At 35.0% G+C, this 21,852-nt stretch overlaps 1 protein-coding gene across 1 annotated transcript in view; it reads left to right on the top strand.

Moving 5' to 3' along the window:
- The window catches only part of WASHC5 (WASH complex subunit 5), a 66,857-nt gene that overhangs the window by 7,057 nt on the left and 37,948 nt on the right, over window positions 1-21,852 (top strand). Inside the window, exons 2-10 of the mRNA XM_003760377.4 lie at window positions 1,674-1,982; window positions 2,441-2,586; window positions 4,289-4,373; window positions 7,314-7,414; window positions 9,841-10,033; window positions 11,765-11,917; window positions 13,173-13,286; window positions 14,971-15,142; window positions 20,830-20,957. Of these exons, the coding sequence (XP_003760425.1) occupies window positions 1,797-1,982; window positions 2,441-2,586; window positions 4,289-4,373; window positions 7,314-7,414; window positions 9,841-10,033; window positions 11,765-11,917; window positions 13,173-13,286; window positions 14,971-15,142; window positions 20,830-20,957 (1,278 nt within the window). The 5' untranslated portion in view covers window positions 1,674-1,796. The remainder of the gene's footprint in view (window positions 1-1,673; window positions 1,983-2,440; window positions 2,587-4,288; window positions 4,374-7,313; window positions 7,415-9,840; window positions 10,034-11,764; window positions 11,918-13,172; window positions 13,287-14,970; window positions 15,143-20,829; window positions 20,958-21,852) is intronic.

Raw genomic sequence — 21,852 nt, 5'->3', positions numbered from 1 at the left:
TAGGCCAATTCTTTTAAGAAACTCTAGGGTTCCTTTAGGAGATTTTGCAGTATACCAGGACTTGATACAATCATCATAAGGTCATTTATGAACAGAGGCATAAGAAATCCTTCTTCCTTTTGCAATTTAAGCCACATGTCTTCCAGTTTCTGGGGTCTTTAAGTTTTCAGTGACAACTGACTTACGTTTGTAACACCTTCTTGGAAAATAGTTATATTCTGTCATTGCATGTCCTTGTATCCATTTCCCATTTTTCATTGTCAGCAACTTAATTTAAAAAATTCAAGTTAAAGTTATTTCAGCTGCTCACCATTATCTTCTCATCTTTATTTATCTATTTTAGTATTGATTTTGGTTTTTGCTCTAGCAAATAAGTGGGCCAAGTATATACAAAAAAACAGCTGATTCAGAAATTACTGTAACATCAATAACTAGTAATTTCCTCTCCATTAAAGTATAATAAGTATGATTTTTGTGATGTTCTTTGGTGCTCACCCAGTCTAGCACCCTTTAACTCTCTCCTTGAAGAAAATATTCATGATCTACATAGGTATGAGGCTTCCACATAGCCTGGAAACTTTTAGGTTACCAAAGGCTTGCTCCTGGATCTTTTCTAAGATCTTTAACCACTGTTACCTACCTTTGCATTAAAATCTCAGGGTTTGGAAATACATGCTGATTTAACTTGAAATAATGTTAAACTTAAATTTACTTTATGGACTCTCTGCAGTTTTCTCCATACTGGTCTTTTCGTAAATGTTTATTTAGAGTGCCGTAAAAGATGACCAAATTTCCCATTAAATGATATTTCTTACTGCCTGTGGACACAAGATAAAAACCAACCGCCTTCCATGCCTTTATTTCTCTCCCCAAGAAGAAACTAATTTCATTTTGTCTTTTGGTTTCCTTTGTGGTGAGAATGACCATAATGATATGATTCAGTTCAAGTAGTATGTCTAGTTGTTGGTTACCAGACCGAGTTTTAATGTTTAGAGAACCCACCATTAATTCATATTTATAAATTGCCATCATAAAAAACAAAACCCTGATTCTTAGTACCCTCTGCTCTTACATTCCAGTTTTCGTTATTTGTATCTAGATGTATGTCTATGTGAAATATAAAACAGAGTAACTGACAGTTGCTTCTGTTGAAGGTAGGGATATTTAGCAATTATTTCAATTATTCAGTGATAAAGAGGACTAGTCTGGGAGATTATGGCTTCCTCTTTACTGGAGGTTGTTAAATACAGCCAACTATTTGTTGCAGTTGAATTACAGGTTGGATTCTTCTTTAGGTGTGTGTTATACTGATTGACTTCTTAAGTATCTTCTAACTCTAAGATTCTGTATTCTCTTAAACAGCTACATTGTAAACCTGTGAAGAGACACATTTATTTGTATCCCTTCCTATGCTAATTTATAGTACACTGCACAGTATATACACTCTTTAAAAGTAAAGAGCAGGTACTAAATAATTACTTGTTACTTGATTTGATTTAGTACTTAACATGTGGTCTTCATGTCCCACTTCACATCTCTGGTTCAGATTTCTGGATATGAAGAATACTGTCAATAATTTAAAACTTCACTTTGGAGGAAGATGTCATACTTTTCTTTTTTGCCTTCCGACATTTCTACTGGAATGTTATTGATTTTTATACATTTTTAATCAGGTACTTTAATGGAGCATCTAATTTGTAAGAAGTCCAAGTCTCTTCAGATAATCTATAGATCATAACTGCAGAAGATCAGACCATTTTCAGTGCCCAGCTAAGGGTCAGCTGGCCGTCTTCACAATGTTGGATTTTCTTGCTGAAAACAATCTCTGTGGACAGGCATGTCTGAGGATTGTATCCTGTGGCAATGCCATTATTGCTGAACTTTTGAGGCTCTCTGAGTTCATTCCCAGTGTTTTCAGGTTGAAAGACCGTGCTGATCAACAGAAATATGGAGATATTATCTTTGATTTCAGTTATTTTAAGGTAAGTCTTCATACACCTATGGATTTTTAAAGTATTCCCTTCTAAAGTAACTCTCTTTGGGAAATGAAAGGCTTATTCTGTATAAAGGAGGTGACAATGAAAAAGAAGGTATATTCTGACTGTTTTAAAGAGATTGAATTCTATTTTTAAATGACATAACCACAGAAGTCATATATTGTATATTTTGAGATAAAACTTGTGAAAACACTAATATTTTATTAAACTTTAGAATACTGTAACTTAAATGTAAATTAATGTCTAGTATAATTTAGGTAAGTTTCTCACCTAGCAGTATGCAGAAGAGTTTCAATATTGTCTTAACAAATTATTGAACTTTACCTAAAATTATTGATATGTCTTTTAGGTTGTTAGACCAAATTTTCTTAATACTAGTCAAAAACTGTTTCTATCAAATGTACTTTCTTTTAAATTTCATAGCAAATTATTCTTCTTCTCAGGGTCCAGAGTTGTGTGAAAGCAAACTGGAAGCAAGACCAGACTTACAGGATTTAGATGAAGAATTTCGTGAAAACAACATAGAAATTGTGACAAGATTTTATTTAGCTTTTCAGAGTGTCCACAAATATATTGTAGACTTAAACAGGTATTCATAAATCTAAATGTAATTTGATTCTAATAAATTATATATTGTGAGGAATGGAGCAAAGGAACCTCTGGGAAAAATTCAGACAATCTTGGACATTTTTCTTGATTTAATTACTTGACTCTTTACAATTAGTTTATTCCAGGCAGCATTATCTTTTCATTTGAAAAAATGTTCTTTTTTCCCCATTAAATAGCATTTTGCTTTTCCAATTACATATAAAGATAATTTTCAGCATTCATTTTTATAAGATTTTGAGTTCCACATTTTTTCTTCCTTCCCTCCTCCCCAAGATCACAAGCAATCTGATATAGGTTATACATGTACAATCATTTTTAACATTTCCATATTAGTCATGTTGTGAACATAAATTCAGAACAGGAGCAAAAAACCATGAGAAAGAAAAAGCAAACCAATCAACCAAAAAAAAAAAAAAAAAGATGAAAATAGTATGCTTGGGTCCATATCCAGTATCTATAGTTCTTTCTCTGGATGCAGATGGCATTTTCATCCCCAATATATTGCAATTGTCTGACATCATTGTATTGCTGAGAAGAATTAAATCTATTATAATTGATCATCACATACCCTTGCTGTTATCATGTACAATGTTCTCCTGGTTCTGCTCATTTCAATCAGCATCAGTTCATGTAAGTCTTTGCAGGCTTTTCTGAAATCAGCCTGCTCATCATTTCTTATAGAACAATAATATTCCATTACATTCATATATCACAACTTGTTCAACCATTCCCCAGTTGATGGGCATGCTCTCAATTTCCAGTTCCTTGCCACCACAAAAAGAATAGCAGTGCTTCTCTTAATATTTTAGTAAACTTTAATATCTTTAAATAATACAAATTTTAATATATTTAAGTTATATATAGTATAATAGAATTCCCTTTCCTTTGAGAAATTGTCATATTATTTTGTAGTCATCCTATATCCAAAACTGGAAAGGTTGTTAGAGATCTCATTTTTTCTCATTTTTCAAATGAGGAAACTGTGATAGTAGAATTTTAATGTAGGTCATGTAATTCCAAGTTTAAAACTGTTTTCGTTGCTCCATGGAATAACTATATTCTAATTTCTTATCTATTGTTTTCCACTCCTTAGAAAACCCTAAGTGGTGAGAAGGTGACATTTTTCAGGTTAGCTTCTTGTTTCTCCTACAGCTGTTGAGTACTTGTATATTTCATTCATTCTTTCAACTAATTACATTTGACCACATTTGCATATCCTTGAAATATTTGTGATTAGCCTATCTAAGTGATATAAAGTTTGGGGTGCTGCCCCTATAGAGGTCTCAGCTCTTACAGTCCTACTTAAGTCCATGCAGTTGTGCAAATCAAGGTTCTCTCTCAGCTTTTATCTTATCTTAATATGGCTTCTGATCCTACTACTGACTTCTATAGTCAGTATTTCTAGAGCATAGATCAACACCATCCATGTCACACAGACAGTTGTTTCTGTTTTTGTTATTTGGCCTTCCTGCTGAACACTTTTCCACATGGCAGCCTTGCAATCTATAAAACCTTAGAACCTAAGACTAAGATATACTCTAGCCTTTTTCACTTTGAACTTCAGTTCATCAAATAAGTACTATATATCTACTGTATTCAAAACCCTATATTTGAATATCTTTTAAGAAAAGAACTGTGATTTCCTTTTTTAGCAAATACTTTTTCTGTGTCTTCATTTTTAGATATTTGGATGATCTCAGTGAAGGGATTTATATTCAACAGACGTTAGAAACTGTTCTGCTCAATGAAGATGGAAAGCAACTTCTAGTAAGTTATTAAGATTAATTATATAAAACAATTATTTGAGTATTACTATTAATTCAATGTAATTTTTTTTCTTCAGTTAAAATCATAGATTTTTGATTATCAAATGCATCTTGTGCAGTAGATGTAGGGTAGATTTCACAGATCCAAGTCAATTGAACACAAATTTATTAAGTACTTAACATATACTAGAGATTGAAGTGGAGGGAGAAGGAATAATAGAGATATGGAAACAATTAGGAGGCTATTGAAATAACCCAGGCATAAAATGATAAGAGCCTGAAATAGAATGATGAATGTGTGAATGGAGATAACAAAATATCATTCAAGAGATGCTGTGAAGACAGATACAGGAATATTAAGTAACTGATTGGATACTTCAGGTGAATGAGAGTGAGGAATCAAGTATATAACTAAGGTTATAAATATGAATGCCTCTAAGATGTGGTGTCCTCATTAATAGAAGGAAAATTTAGAGGATGGTTAGATTTGGGAGGAAATATAAGTTCTATTTTGGGCAAGTTGGATTTGAGATAGCAATGGGACATCTAATATTGGAGCTTCAGAGAGAAACAAGTTCTAGTTATGTAGACCTGGGAGTTATCTGCATAGACATAATCATTAAATCCATGGGAATTTATAAGGTCATCAAGTGAGTTCCAATGTAGAGAAAAAAGGGAAGAGTATATGGACTAGAGTCTCAGAGGACACTCTCAGATTTTTGACATCTCATAGGTGATAATCCAGTTAGGGGCCTGAAAAGGAGAAGTTTAACAAATAGGAAGAGAATCGAGGGTAAGCAGTGTCATGAAAAGTCAGAGAAGATATAGTTCAGATGTTCAAATGGAGAACGTGGTTGTCAGTGTCACTGACAGCCAAACTGAGATCTATTAAAGACCTGAAGTCAAAAAGCCAAGGTCTCTCATTTCATCCAGGGCCAACTCCACTCAGCCCGATCTCTGTCTGACCACTGGACCCAGATGGCTCTGAAGGGGAAAATGAGGCAGGTGCCCTTGCACAGCCTTCCCTAATTTAAATCCAATTCACTTGCATGTCATGTTTTGATCCACTTCAAGAGTGAAGGACAAACAGCAGACTGCAAAGATGTCAAGAAAGATGAGAATTGAGCAAAGCCCATTGGAGTTGACAAATAAGAGATCATTAATAACTTGTGAGAAAGCATTTTCAATTTAATGATAAAGCATAAAGTAGACTGCAGAAGATTGGAAGAAAATAGGAGAGAAAGTGGAGGGATTTTAGAAATTTAAGGAGGAGAACTAGAGGAAGATAATTAGGAGCATGACAAGATCTCATGAGGGTTTTTCAATGATGCAGAATACATGGGCATGGTTTTAGGCAGTAGGGAAGAAACTAATTTTTTTTTTTTTTTTTTTTTTTTTTGCTGAGGCAATTGGGATTAAGTGACTTGCCCAGGGTCACACAGCTAGGAAGTGTTAAGTGTCTGAGACCAGATTTGAACTCAGGACCTGCTGATTTCAGGACTGGTGCTCTATTCACTACACCATCTAGCTGCCCTAAAATGAATATTTAGGAAGAGATTAGAGAGGAGGGGGGGTTATAGAATATTACATATTCTCTAGCAAAATGCTAGAGAAGGCTGGAGAGGATGGCTTTGGCTAAGAGAAGAGAAGAGAAGAGAACTTCATCAAAAACTGGAATAAAATAAAAGAAAGCGGGAAATGGGGAGGGCAGTGTCAAAAAGTTGTGAATTGGAGAAAGAAGAGCTCTCAGCAAATAAAATATTTTCTTTCAAGTATGAAATGAAATCCTCATGTGAACCTATGCAAATGTGGAAGAAATGTTCTTGGAGGCTTGAGGAGAGAAGAGAAATTTGAAATGGCTATTCTGGTAAAAAGGAATAGAGTAACAGTGATTGAGGAATAGAAGTCAGTAGATCAGTCAGTAAGCTGGGAAAATAAAGGCAAAAGTAAAGAGTTCCTGAGTTTAAGGAGCTCATTTTGCTGAAGTATAACATTTTATAATGGCACTCCTCCCTAATTTAAAACATTTTATCAGAGGATATGCAAATTTATAAATATATGCAAAAACCATATAATGCAAATAGTTTGTAACTGAAGGGTAGAAATGGAAAGTTTAGGGAAACCATGAAAGTCCTGTTGCAGAAGGATTTGCTTGAGTTAAGTCTTGAAGAAAAGCAAGTATTTAGCAGAGGCAGAGGTGACATAAATGTCACCTGGTGCAAAGGTATGGAGATAGGGAATGGTGTGTTCATTGGTGGAGAATAATATAGATTTGACCTGGTTCACAAAAGGGGTCAGTATTTGCAGGGAAGGAGAGTATTAGCCAAACAGGGGTGATAAACTAGAAAAGAATTGAGAAAAGGGAGGAATTGGAAGTAGTAGTGAAGCATAGGAAGAAATGAGCTAACAGGAGATTATAACTGGATAAAGGACTTTCAAAGTTCATGGGAGGTAGAACACTTGGGATTGTGACAAACTCAAGGGTGTGGATGTCTCTCCTTATAACTGAGGTGGAATGGAAGTCATGGGAATTAAGTAGGCTGAGAAATTATTAAGTTTAATCATTCAGGGGAACATCGGCATGGATATTGGAGAGTAGGAGGGCAGAAATTGAAAATGAACTCATTGAGAAAGAATGGAGAGTACCTTGAGGAATAGTAAAGAGCAACCAACAGAATCTAAATTGGTTAACTCTTTGGATAAAGTGAACTTTAGTGAAGGAAAGGATTCTGAGAGATGATTATAGAGGGAGAAGGAATATTCTGATTCTCCTTTCAGGACCAGTAAGTCAATGGATATGAGAGAATCAGCACTCAAGAGCATTGTCAGGGGAGAAAGAGAATGAGAAGATCCTTAATAAACATCAGTTTCCTTCATCAAGAAAATAGCATGCTGTTCTTTAGATCACCTGATATTGATCATTCTTATTCTCTTTGGCTAGTGTGAAGCTCTCTACCTCTATGGAGTCATGCTGTTGGTTATCGATCAAAAGATTGAAGGCGAAGTCAGAGAGAGGATGTTGGTTTCCTACTATCGATACAGGTGACTGTGATTGTGTTTGTAAAAAGAAAACTACTGAAAAAATGCAGTGTATATATTGTATATACAGATTGGGCAGAGGGCCAGACCTGGAGTCAAGGAAACCCGAGTTAAAATTCGGCTATAAACACCTACTACCTGTGTGACAGTGAGGAGGGGATAGTAATAACATCAATAGGATTGTTGTGAAGATCAAATGAGACAAATAGATGCATCATTCTGGATCCTTGTGAAAATAAAACATACATGTCCTAAAAGGGACCTAGTAAAATATTAAAGAGCAAATTGAGTCTAACTTCTTAAATTATTTTAAAGCATTTTAGAAGTCTTTAGCTTCTTTATTTCTATTCATACAAAAACTTAAGCAAGTAATACTAATGACTAGTATTTATATAAGCTTTCTATGGTTTGCAAAACATTTTACAAATGTCTCATTTGATCTTCACAACAATCCTATTGATGTTATTACTATCCCCTCCTCACTGTCACACAGCTAGTAGGTGTTTATAGCCAAATTTTAACTCGGGTTTCCTTGACTCCAGGTCTGGCCCTCTGCCCAATCTGCCAATTCACAGCAAATAAAGTAATGGAATTTTTAACAGCCTTCTTGGAATCATAGGATTTAAGAATTAGAAGAGACCTCAATGGCTATCAAGTCCAACACATTCACAAATTGAATGCCCACTATAATATAGTCGAAAAATAGTTGTCTGGCCTCTGCTTAAAGACCTCCAGGAAGGGATCCAGTCTCCTATACCCCATTCCCCTCCTCCTCAAGCAACCCTTGCACTTTGGGAAAGCTGTAATTGTTAAGAATGTTCTCTGGACCTCAAGCTTCTATTGGCCTCTGTTTCCCCTTGTTGTTCCTGGTTCTACCTTCCAGGGCCTAATGGAACAAATCTAATCTTCTTCCACTCAGCAACCTTTCTGATACTTGAAGACAACTATTAAATCAAGAAGTTGTTAGCTGCTCTGTTTTGGGAAGAGAGAGAGCATCTGCAGATATCTGAATAAATGAAGGCCCTGTTTGTATTTTATTCACGCTTCGCAGGCAGACTGATGGACTCTGTTCCCCACACTTTACATCTATTCCCTCTTTCTGTCTACGTGATCTATAGGGACATGTCATTTCTCTTTTCTTTTACCTTTACTCAGATTCCTGGCTGTTACTATTCTTTTTGGTGCCTGAGTATCCTCCCAGGAGGATTCTTCATATGCACTGCTATCCCAGCCTTTCTTTTACCTGTCTCTGGTCCATGAGCATTTGAAAATAGAGTACTTTACTGTGGTTTTATTGATCCATCACTGTTAAATGCCAGCAATTCTGAGCCTGGAGTTAGGAAGACCTGAGTTCAAATCTAGCCTCACATGCCTACTAGTTATAGGATCCTTGAGAAGTCATTTAACCCCAATTTGCCTCTCTTACTCCCTCTGTAAAATGGGCAGGGGAAAGATGACAAACCAGTCCAAGATCTTTGCCAAGAAAACCCCAGTAGAGTCACAAAGAGTCAGACACAGCTGAAGCAACTGGCCAACAAAACAACAAAACAGACAAAATGTGTGCAGAGTAAATGGAGGTTTTCTCAAAGGGAAATTGCACTAAGGCTTCTTGGAGAAGGTGGATTGTAACTGAAATTAGAGGCAGCCTTAAGGTGGAAATGAGGACAGAGAACACTCCGGGTGAAAATGTCTGGAGTTAAAAGATGGAAGATTTCATTTTGGCCACATCCCGGAGACCTGAACTGCAGGTGATGTGGAGGGCTGTGAAGACTGGAAATATAAGGGACCAGGCTACAAAGGACTTTAAGCAGATGATCTTTTGATTCTGAGCTGATAAGAAGACTCTGGAATTTTTTGAGTGGGGGCTAACAGCGTTACTTGAATGAGCAGCATCTTTCCTTGATGGTCCTTTTGAATACTTCTTAAAAGTTAGTTGGCAGTTATGAGTTCTTTTATTAATACACCATCTTTTCCTATGTAATTCTTACTGATAGTTGGTTTATAATATTTAGTCTACTTGAATGAAAATCATCTAGTCTATAATACTGCCTATATAGGATTTCATACTCAAGGCATTCCCTAGACAAAAGAATAACTTTTAAAGACTTTTGTTAGAAGGAAACAGCCTTCTAAGGAAAAAAATGGATACTATATGATATTTTAAAAAAGATTTTATAGTATTTTGTTGTTCTTAATAACATTGATTATTATAAAATATTGGCATTGGAAGATCTCATAAATGGACCCATCTCATAAAATAGTTGTGTTATATTAGACTGATACTGGACCTGCTTTTTTTGTGTTTGAAGTATATGAATTGACCTATAGTTGATCTGAATCTGTTGCAGTGGGTTTCTATTCAGTTGGATTAAAATTTCTGATCTCTATGTAAAATATTTTCTGTTTTGTTTTCTATTGTGATATGACAGTGCTGCTCGATCTTCTGCTGACTCAAATATGGATGATATTTGTAAACTGCTTCGTAGCACAGGCTATTCTAGCCAACCAGGAGCCAAAAGACCTCCCAACTATCCAGAGAGTTACTTTGGCAGAGTGCCCATTAGTGAAACTTTTGTCAGCATGGTTATTGGGAGATTAAGATCTGATGATATTTATAATCAGGTAAGGGTTGAATTAATTTTAAATTCAGAACAATCTGTATGCTAAAATAATTTATCCATATTGTTTTACTAGATACTAATTTTTGGTTTTGTAAAGTTAATGCATTACAAACAGTATTAAAAAATGAGAAAATTATTATGTCTCCAGTTGTTAAAAAAGCAAACTAGATCTTGGACTTATTTTTTATTCCTGTTCTTTGTTCTAGTGGCATTTGATTTACACAGCTTTTGCACATTGCTTTTCAATGAAATGTTGATAGACTTGGAAAAATGAGCACATTAGTTAAGCTTTGTATTTGAATGTCACTAAAACCATTTTGCTTGGCTGTGATATGAAGGGATTTTTCATTTTCCTAAATGCTGTTCTCATCTTTATCCACAAGAATTCTTTCTTTCTCTTCCCTCTCCAAAGAGTTAAAAAGAATTGAAATGGCCACAGAATATTATGAAGACAATTAAAGAAATGTACACCAAATGAAGGTGGTGCAAGGCAACTTGTCAGTCCTTCCTCAAAAATCTGCTGAGTGCCATCCTTGAAATAAAAAGTAATTTTATTGTATTCTCTCAAAATGCAAATTAATAAGAATGCTGTAAAATATACATATTCTTTATATTAAGACTCATCATCAGAAATTACATAATCCTTCATAAAAGGCATGACTTTACCAAAGGCTTTTTTATTATGCATTATAAAGGATATAATTCTAAAATAGCATACAGTGAAAGTCTCCCCCACTCCTGGAGGCCTTCAAGAATAAGTATCCATCCATCTTTGTAGGAAAGAATTCTTTTTATCTTTTGAATTGGATGACAGAGTTAATTTTGGCCCAGATTTGAGAACCAACTAATTAGGCCAAGTTTGTGGTATTTTAGAAACAACAAGGTTATTTTTTTGTCTACTGATACGTCCTTTCAACTAGGACTTGCAAGGTAGGACTCCATTGGAGTATTTGGGGGGTTCAGTTTTTTAATATTCATTGTCTGTTTCCTTCACATTCTCTGAATTTTCCACTGGCTTCAGAAGGTGTTGAAGACAGTAAGCATTAGGCTTTATCATTCCATGGTCTATACTATTCTGCATTTTCTCTAGATGTGACAAGCAGTTGCTACAGATTGTCATTGTGAATCTAACTAAAAATCAGGAAGGAAAACTTTACAGTGCTTTTTTAGACAGTCTGGTAGTTGACTTTTTTTTTTTTAATGACTTACCACTGAAGGACTCGTAATGAAGTCAGATTCAATACCAGTTCATTTTCTTCCCTTTCTATATCTAACTTTATCAGCTACCCCCATAGAGGATTTTTTAATGTACTTCATTATTGCCTATTCTTCCAGTCACTATAATATCTTGCCCCCTTTTTTTCCCCCTTACCTTGTTTTATGTCCCTACTTTGCTTTGTTCCTCTTCTTATTTTTCCCTAAAATAATGAAACAAGATAACTTAAAATATAAAGGCTATAGCTATCCTTGTAGATATTGCCTCCACCAAAATGTTGCTTAGGTCTCCATCTTCTTTTGTAGATCATATGAATGGTAAAGAAGGGAGGAAAAATTGGGGTTGGTTCTACTATTATTCAATAGTTTGTGAGTCTTAAAAGTCCCTAATTACAGTCCCTACTGCCAGTCTGCAAAACACTGATTTTAAATAACTGGTATGTATCAGCTATTTGGCAGATGTGTGACAGAAAATATCCTGAAATTCAAACATTGGGGATTTTCCTCTTTATTCTAGGTTTCGGCATATCCACTGCCAGAGCACCGAAGCACTGCCCTTGCAAATCAAGCAGCTATGCTCTACGTGATCCTCTATTTTGAACCATCTATTCTTCATAACCATCAAGCAAAAATGAGAGAAATAGTGGATAAATATTTTCCAGATAATTGGGTACATATCTTTATTGTACATTAACTTTTTACCAGGTTTTATGCTTTAAAAAAAAAAAAAAAACTCTTTCTTTTTTCTCATCAAAGAGGTAATTGACCAGAAAAGAGAATAGGCCAGTCATTTAGTAAGAAAAAGAATTATGGTTCAGTATAGAAGACATTGGACTCCAGTGATGCTTTCACAGTGTGAATGGATTTAGAGGAACTCTTCCAACATGTTAGGTAGACCCCGGGGAAGTCCAAAATAAATTTTTTTTTTGGATCCTTTTAGTTGTTTTTATAAATAGTGGATTTTAAAGTAAAATCATGTTAAAATATGTGTTTCCATTGTCCTCGTTAACTATTAACTTATTTAAACAGTTGAAACTCATCTATGACTTTTAGTCTTAGGGAATTGTGGCTCAGAGAAGTAGTGAGTTACATATCTGGTCACTATCATAAGTAGGTTTGGAAGCCAACCCCAACTAATTCCAAAATTAGGACTCTTTCTGCCTCCCATCAAACTGTATTCAGTTTGCTTTTTATTAATTTTACTTCTAAAATGTCATGGTACTCTCCAATTAGAGTTCATAATACTTCAGGAAAATGTTTAAATTTTTTAAAATTTGGTTGAAATTTTTAATTTTTTATTGTAAATTTAATCAGAGAAAGAAAATAATATTTATGAATCATTTCCCTTGTCCGTGACCTCTGATTACCAAGAGTTACCAAAATATAGAGCAGACTAGTTCTTAGGAAGTTTCCAATGTTTCCCCCTATCCAATCCTTGATTTTGCAATGAACATATTTATTGTCATTCTTAAGAACAACTTTGAGCAGGAAGTTGATAGACACAGTTACATTTCTTAGAGGAGTTAGAATTGAAGAGGAAGACTTCTAATTCTTTTTTCTAGCTAGATACTGCCACAGAAATTACATTTAGGTTGTAGAACTAAATTCAAACACATTTTAATTAAAAAGAAGGTTAACTCTTTGAGGATTCAAGCTTCTTGAGAGCAGAGTTTCTTCCGCTCTTGTTCTGATTTGTTTGGCTTTCTAGAAAACTCTTTACCCAGATAAAATTGGTATACATTCCTATATTTAAAATTGATATTGAGTGAATTAAAAAAAAAAAAAAACCTCCCTCTTGTTAATACTACATTATTAATTCCTTAATAGCTGAATCACACTCCTACAGTTTTGTAACTTTCACAATAGCTTATACAGAATGTGTATCCTTAACTTTTTAATGAATGGATGAATATTCACTATTTTAGGTGATCAGCATTTACATGGGAATTACAGTCAATCTTGCAGATGCTTGGGAACCTTACAAAGCAGCAAAAACTGCTCTGAATAACACGTTGGATCTTTCAAATATCAAAGAACAGGTATGTCTTGTTAGTAAAAGAAAGATTGCTCATAACTGCAAAACATACATATGGATATGGATATTTTGTTCAATCTGAGACAAGTCTATACAACCATTTTGGTAGAATAACATTCTGTGATAAATTTGTTACAAGAAAATTTCATTAAATGTTAGCAAAATGCTGCATAACTATGCATAATTAAGATTGCACAATATAATTAGAAAACAGACCTATAGGCTTTAGGAAGATATAATAAAAGCTAACAGTTACATTAGCACTTTAAGATTGATAAAGTGCTTTACATAAATCATCTCTTCTTATTGGAACAGCAACTCCAATAAAAATGTGTTGCTGTTATTCCCATTTTACAAATGAGAAAAGTGAGACAAATTAAGTGCCTTGCTCACAGACAAGTGGGATACAGAAAAGAGAGACAGATTAAGTATCTTGGCTTGCTTTCTTTAATCATCTTCCTCCTTATAGGCAGAATTGGCTCTTAATGAATTACCTGAAATTGATGTTTTGTGTTGGCAAAGTGAAAAGTGATCATAGCATCTTTAAGAAATAGTTTACCCTTGCAAAATTATCTATGGTTCAAATTATCTCTAGGAATACAGGCAAATAAATGGACTTACCATAATACAAAGATTTTGCTTCTCTTTCTTTCATAAGACTTCCTTCTGTTTCCTTGGGGAGCATAGTTAACACAGAAGCCTATTATTCACTTTAGTATGGATTTTAAAGTTTCTTTTTCCACAAAGAACAATACTTTTCTTTGTGTATTTCCCCTTTCTATAAAAAAAAAAAAAAAACAAAGAGAGAGATTAGCCAGTTTTATTTAGATAAATTATACTTTATGAATATTGCACAGAGCAATTTGACTTCTAGCATATATCCTGGAGAAAATGAAGTTCATTACTTCATGCTCCCAGAGTATTTTTCATCACCAAGATGCCATTCCAAATTTTCATACTCTGCTTTTTGACATTTTAAAATTGATTGTTTAGTACCTACTGTTGGAATATCATTTGACAGTCTCAGCCCAACTATAAAACATTAATAATGTTTTAAAATATTTTTCACTTCCCTCTCTGAGTAAAGAAAGTAGACTAAAAGGAACAACTAGGTGGCATAGTAGATAGAGAATCAGCCCTGTAGATAACCCATAGTAGATAGAGAATTTTTTTTCTCTATTTTCTCTATTTCTCTATCTTTTTACCTGAGTTCAAATCTGGCCTCTGACAACTGACAGTTATTAGTTGTGCAACCCTAGGTAAGTCACTTAACCTAATTGCTTCACCAAAAAAAAAAAAAACAGAAGAAGGAAAAAAAAGAAAAGAAAGGACTAAATACTTGCTTATTCTTTGCCTAAATTAGAGCCATTTCTATTACCCACTAAAATCTGACTTTTTTTTTGTCCTCTTTTATTGTCCTCTATGGCCTTACACATTAAGTGGTTTTTACTCTTTAGCTGCTTCTGCCTTACGGTTCAAGATAAATAGTAAAGAAATAGTTGGCAATATCAAATTACATTCTTAACTTTTCTTCACAAGCCCCTTAAACACTTAAAATTCATCACATGTATATCATTCAATTTGTGCAGTCACTGCAACTGTTTGCCACATGATTCACTGCCATATGATACTTTTATAAGTTAAATTATGCTTTCTATTGAAGTAATTCAATTTTTTTACCTTCAAAGGCAAGCAGATATGCCAGTGTCAGTGAACGAGTACGTTCCCAAGTGCAGCAGTTTTTAAAAGAAGGTTACTTAAGGGAGGAATTAGTTCTGGATAACATCCCAAGGTTGTTGAACTGCCTGAGAGATTGCAATGTCACTATCCGGTGGCTGATGCTTCATACTGCAGATTCAGGTAACTTCCATAAATTTGTAGTTTTTTTATGATATCTCATGTTTAAAATTAGTAGAGTTCCATTCTGCCCCATAAAAGCACAACTGTCAAAAGAGAAAATTACTTGAATAAAAATCTGATTCCAAAACTTAGTAGAAAAAGTTTTGGAGTTAGAAACAAAAGACTTCTGTATATGGCCCAGCTCTGCCACTTACTAGCTTGGTAATTGATCAAGAGAGATTTCTTAAGGCTTGAGTGATCAAGAAACATCAAAAAAAGTAAAGGTCAGTACTAAGTATCACTTTAGTGCTTAAAAATGAATATATTTTAGGAAGTCATGAAGGATATGAGCAGTATTCTGAGCAGGAGGATTGTATGACTGCATAAAAGTTTATTTGGAATGGAAGAGTCACTGGAGCGAGGGGATTGGGGCGGGGAAGATAAACAGATTGGGGCCAAGTCTTAGAAAACGTTAAATGTTCAATGGGATTTGTACTTTGTCTGTAGAGAAGAAGTATGGTATAATGGCCAGAGTGCTAGGCTCAGCAGCAGAAAGACATATGTCCAACTCCCTGGATAAGTAATTTAACTTCTCTGAGCCTCAGTTTCCTTATCTGTAAAATGAGGGATATCATAGACTTGGTCTAATTTAGACTGGTCTGGTGTTTTCAATTCAAGATTAGAAACCCTAGTAGTCATTATTGGCAGAAAGGCCCTATTCACATAGGACCTTATATAGTACTCTCTACAGTAGCCAAAAAAAAAAAAAAAAAAAAGGTGGAAACCAAATGTGTCTATCATTTGTGGAATGGCTGATCAAATTCTAGGATTTGTATGTAATGAAATAGGACACTATAAGAATCTCATCCCTTATTGAGGCAACTCATGTCATCTGTACAGAAGGGGAATAGGCTGTGTGGAGGCAATGGGTTCCCTCTCACAAGAACTCTTCCAACAAAGATAAAACAACCACTTTTCTGGGATGTTATAGTGAGATTTTCTTTCTGAAAAGGCAGATATCACCTCTCTGTGACTTTGTTATATCAAGTTTACCTAGGATCTTAGAGATGGAAGAGACCCTAGAGGCTATCAAATCCAAACTCTCCATTTTATAGATAAGAACTGAATCCAAGAGAATTCAGTGAAATAATTTTCTGAGGGTTACCATCTACGCAGTGTATGAAGCCAGTCTGAACTCCATTCTCTCTAAATCTGTCTAGCACCCTTTGTATTACACTAACCTGTATTGAAGTGTCTACCTTCTTATCCAATTAAAAAAATAAGAAAGTTTACTTATATCAAAACAGTGTTCTTTGGTCTTATTATTTCTAGCCACTTTAATTTTTTCCCCTGAATACCAAATTCCCACTCTTTTTGTCATTGTAGTGGGTAATGGATTCAGTCAAATCAGTCCTTCCTTCTACTGTCACAAAAAGCTTGAACTTATCCCATCTCAGAAAGTTTTTGAAAATTTCTGAAGGAAATGGTATTACAAACTTGGAATTATCTATAGCATTAATCTAGTATTTTAATTAATTTTGTTGACTCTCTTATTTGGGATAGGGTATTTGGAGGTTTTTTTAATACATGTCCCCATGAAATTCAAAAATTCTTGTGCATAAAAATTCTATTTGGGGTTTGAATTGTTTTTAAAAACTCAATTCCTTGGGCTTATTAACTATCCTTAGTGCTTATTCTTCTCTAACTTATAAAATCCATCTTATTTCTCGATGGTTTGTCTTCACTGACATCTTCTATATCACCGTGCCAAACAGTAGTACTGAGGCTTAGAAACCATGAGGCTTTTGAACTTACATCTGTACCAGAGGTAACTTTGGCTAACCAGAGATCTATAATTTTATCTTCAAAGTATACTGTCTCCCACTTTTGTGCCTGAGAACTTGCCTGAATTCATTGTGCAAGATTATAAATTAGTTTCTGCTTCGTTGAGTCACAGGATCTAATGTAATGTTTTCCCCACCTTCCTCATGGCCTAATCACATGCTGGTAGTTGTAGAAACCACTAATGCATTGTAGAAAATTCCAATGTGCTTCCCTTCCCTTCCCATTGTCCATTCTATGAAACAAACAGTAATATGGGACAGCAGAGACTAGCAGATAATTTCACTCTGTGTACCTCAAATGTTGCTATATTTTAGTGGAACTACCATGGGTCTAAAGGGTACTGGAAGGTATCTGGGTCATTAACTGCAAAAGCTATTTCATTCAGAGGTTGTTAGAGCCTAGGAAAACTGTCAAATACTATCCAAACTTAAAAGACTGCTTTCTTTTTAAAAAAAAAAAAAGCCCATTTCTTATTTGAAACCTTCACATGTTTTGATTCTTAGACTTGTGTTCTTTTTAGGACACCTTGCTACTTTCCTTCAAAGCCTAATACGCCTTTCTCATAACCAAATACATGTATTCATCAGCTCCAGTATCTGTCTTGCTGGATACTCAGTGGTTCACTGTAATTTTCTCATTTTCTGTAACAATAAATTTTTTTAACTTAATGTTATAATATTACATATTCCTTTCCCACCTCCACCCCCTTTCCATTTCGAGACATTTTTCTATCATCTTGCATTCTCCATGGACTCAATGCTTTGATACAAATTTCATTATAGGTAAAATATCTCATTAATGTGAGATAATGGAGAGAACAGTGGTCTGGGACTAAAATGACCAGGGCTCTGGCTGTGGGTATATGGCTAACTGACTGTGCAGTTGTGGCCAAGTTCAGCTCTGATGATCTGTGCTTAATTATAACATTTGGAAAGCATCAAAATCAGATTTTTGGAGCTAAAAGAGAGCCTAGAGCTTGTCTGACCCAGCTCATTCATTTTAAAGATAAAGGAGAGAAGTTACTTGCCTAGGGTAAGATAAGTAGCACCACAGAACTAGGTCTAGGAATCAAATCTCCTGAGTCTTGTCCCAGTCCTTTTTATTATGTCATGCATCCTCTTCATGTAATGAGCACTTTATGAGTCATATTTTAGGGTGCTTCCCTATTAACAATCTTTGATTCAAAATACAGTGGTTTTTTTCTGCTTTATTTTCAAAAGAAAAGCTTTCACTGACCCGAGTATCCAATTTTTTTCCCGATTCTTTGCCTCACTAAAATTTAGTTTGTCTAAGGACAAGAATTGATGTTTACTTTGTCTTGTTACAGTGCCTTAATAAGCACAGCAAATTCAGAATGAATAATTGTTAAATTGAATAACCCATTACCCTAGATCTTCAGAATCTTATTGCTTGAAATATCTAGCTGTTAGGATCCTTGGGATGGTCTTAGAGGTCTCCTTCATTTTAGAGATGAATATGTATACAAGTATGATGTATGAATCTTTAGGACAATCACTGACTTGAGAGGGGAACAACTGCTTCAGGGTGAAAAGAAAAAGGGGAAGTGGAATCTGAATTGAGATGTAAGAGAGCAATATCTAAAGAACAACAATATCTTGAGAGGCAGGGTCTTGGTTTATCTATAAGTCAGAAATCCTAAATAGATTAGATAAATGAATTATATATATGAACATGGATGGATGGATTTAAAAAAAAAAGATTATAGCAAGTACATTTATTAAGCATTTATTACATTTCAGACACCTTTTTATGCATTAGGGATACCAATGTAGGCAAATAAAGCAATCCCTATTCTGACATAGGTTACATTGTAATGGAAAAATATACCTATATGTAGGGAAAATAGAGAAAGTACCAAGTTGGGGGTGGTAAGGGAGGCCTAGAGGGGAGTCTACTTATATGGAAGAAGGAGGAAGTTTATGGAAAGAGTCCAAGTGAGAGTGAAGTGAAGCCTAGCTGGGGTTCTTACCAAAATGATGGTCAGGAGAAGGCTCCAGGAGATGGAGACGAATATGAAACTTAAGAGAAGGAATAGCTCAAGCTCTGAAAGGTTGTCTAAAATGGTTTAGAAGACAGAAAGCAGGCAAAGTTAAAAATTACCTGATATCAGCCTATTATCCTTAAAGCTTTGGCCTTTCATGGCATCAGCATATATTCTCTACCTCCAGCCTACATTGACACTTCAGTGTGATCTATAGTCAGATCTGTATCCCTTTGTGATCAACTTCACCAGTCAGTCAATGAGAAATCTTCCTTCTACTTATAGCCATTCAGTTGGGTTTGACTTCAAACAACCCCTTATCCTAGATTGTGTCAGCTTGGGTTTGGTTTTGGTTTTGATTTTTCTTTAAAACTAAGGTTTGAAAGAATATAGTATAGTGAAACCTAGCAGAGTTCACTTCTTCCTGCTCCCTTGGAAAACAAGAAGGGACAACAGTGTCACAATCTGTTCTTTTTGAGTACATCAAGATAGGAGCTAAGGTAACCTAGGTTTTTCAAATCACTGTTTGTGCTTTCTGTTTCTGGTATGCCCTGAAAATCCTTGGAGCATTTTAGCAAATAATAGAAAGGTACTTCCAAGATGGTAACTTGGGGCTAAATGATTTTCCTACTGAATTCAAGAACCAGTATCTGTCCTTCGGGAAGATTGCCATTATCGATCAACCAGATCTACAGCTGTTAAAAATTTTATAATTTTTATTTTTAGCTCTGATACCATGGTTTCTAGAGGGATCCAAGTTTCAGTGAGTGCTAGAAAATAGAAAAAATGAGAAAGGAAGAAATTTAAGATGGAAGGAAGCTCTTAGTATTGTGCAGAGTTAATGAATTTAGACTGGGACTGGGGGAGGGGGGGAAGAGTTTTTCTTCAGTTGAAGGTTCAGTATTACTAGGATGAGGAAAAGAAGAAGCAGTGGTACAATGTTAACCACTGAGGAATGAAGCCACGCTGATTATCAGGTCTCTTGAAAAAGGCAGATAATTAAAAGGCTGAAATCAATTGCTAGTATCCAAAAGGAGGCAGCCAAGACTGCAAAGGCCTCAAAGATCATATTATATGGGGATGAGTTGAAAAAACTCGAAGTACATGGCAATCAGATGGTTTAGAAGGGACATGATAACCAACTGTCTTTGGATATTTGAGGAGCTATCACTCATATGAGGGAATATACCTGTTCCACTTTACCCCTTAGAATTAGGAACAGTGAATCAAATTTGCAAAGAGGAAAATTTAGATTTACTACATAGAAAAATTCCCTGTCAATTAAAGCTTTCCAGGAGTAGAATGGATTACCTCAGGTAATTATGGATTCTCCTCACTGGAAGTCTCCAAATAAAAGCTACATTTCACTTTTTGGGCAAACTGTTAAAAAGAGGGGATTGTTCAGGCAACTGTGTCAGGTGGCTCTTTGTAGTCAAAGTTGTAAGCAGATAGCAGTTGGTTGATAAATGCTTGTTGGTTAATTGCTAAAGCTAGTTTGCCTCAGGTTTCCCCTGAGATTGTGTGATCCTTTTATTTCATTTGTTACTTATGACTGTTATTTCTAATTGCCAGGAAGACAATTCTTTGAATCAGGAAATAACTTTTAAAATTGGAAATAATGAGAGGAAAGGATACTTGATTTTGAGGATGTCCACTTTACTACTGCCTCCTCACTAGCACAAAGATTGTAGAGATTTTTGGTTTGTAGATGATTGCTGAGGTTATTCATTCTTATTTTTGCATATTTTGCTCATAAAGCCACTAAATAATCAAGTAGTCTCCCTTTGCTCATAAGAGCTTATATAAATTGCATTTTGACATGCATTATGCAAATTGATAACCTTTTCCCTCCTGTACATAGCCTGTGACCCAAATAACAAACGCCTTCGTCAAATCAAGGACCAAATTCTGACAGACTCAAAGTACAACCCAAAGATCCTCTTCCAGTTGCTGCTTGATACTGCCCAGTTTGAGTTCATACTTAAAGAGGTAACAAATGATTATTTTATAAAGGAAGTATTGAAATAATAATCATCTTCATCCTAATAAGAAACATTTACATAGCACTTTAAAGTTTACAGCATGCTCTACATACACTATCTTATTTTGAACCTCACAATAGACCTTAAAAGAGGCCTTGTTCCCATTTGACAGATGATGAAATAAAGGTAGTTTATTTGTGATCATCCAGCTACCATAGTAATTTTTAGAGGCAGTATTTGAACCTTAAATATTCCTATCTGCAGTCTGTTCCTCTCTCCACTGAACTATAAATGCTTTATTTCAAATCAAAATCCCTGGATTCATATGTCATTGAGATTTAGAGTTGGAAGAAATCTTAGAGATTATCTATTCTCTCTGATTTTTCAACTAAGACAACCATGGGCCCAGAGAAGTGAACTTACTTACCCAGGAAGATAGGAATAGTAATTTGCATGGCTGAGATTTAAACCAAGGTCTTCTGATTTTAAAATCAGAGTCCCACCTCATACTGGGATCAGCAGCTAGCCATTTCTCAGGCACTGATTATAGGCTTTGCACATAATCCCTCCTGGTCTAGCTCAGCCACTTACTTATCAACTGAGTGATCACAGACCTTTTAGAGCCTAAGTCTCTTCACCTCTAAATAAGGGTAGCAATATGATTCTTGTCAAGATGAGACATTCATCCCGGTTTCTCCTGAGCTCTTTTCCAACATTACCAATTGTTACTAGTATACATTTCAAACCTTAGGCATCTTAAAATGAATAGACAAGACAAGACTAAACACAACATTCCCTTACACACACACACATGAAAAAAAGAAGGAAACAAGCATTTATTAAAAACTTATTATGTAGCTGGCCCTTATTCAAGCACTCACAAATATCTCATTTGATTCCTG

Source organism: Sarcophilus harrisii, chromosome 1, assembly GCF_902635505.1.
Source record: "Sarcophilus harrisii chromosome 1, mSarHar1.11, whole genome shotgun sequence".
Taxonomy (NCBI): Eukaryota; Metazoa; Chordata; class Mammalia; order Dasyuromorphia; family Dasyuridae; genus Sarcophilus; species Sarcophilus harrisii.
Note: the sequence above shows the minus strand (reverse complement) of the source record. Positions and strands in the feature narration are given on the sequence as shown.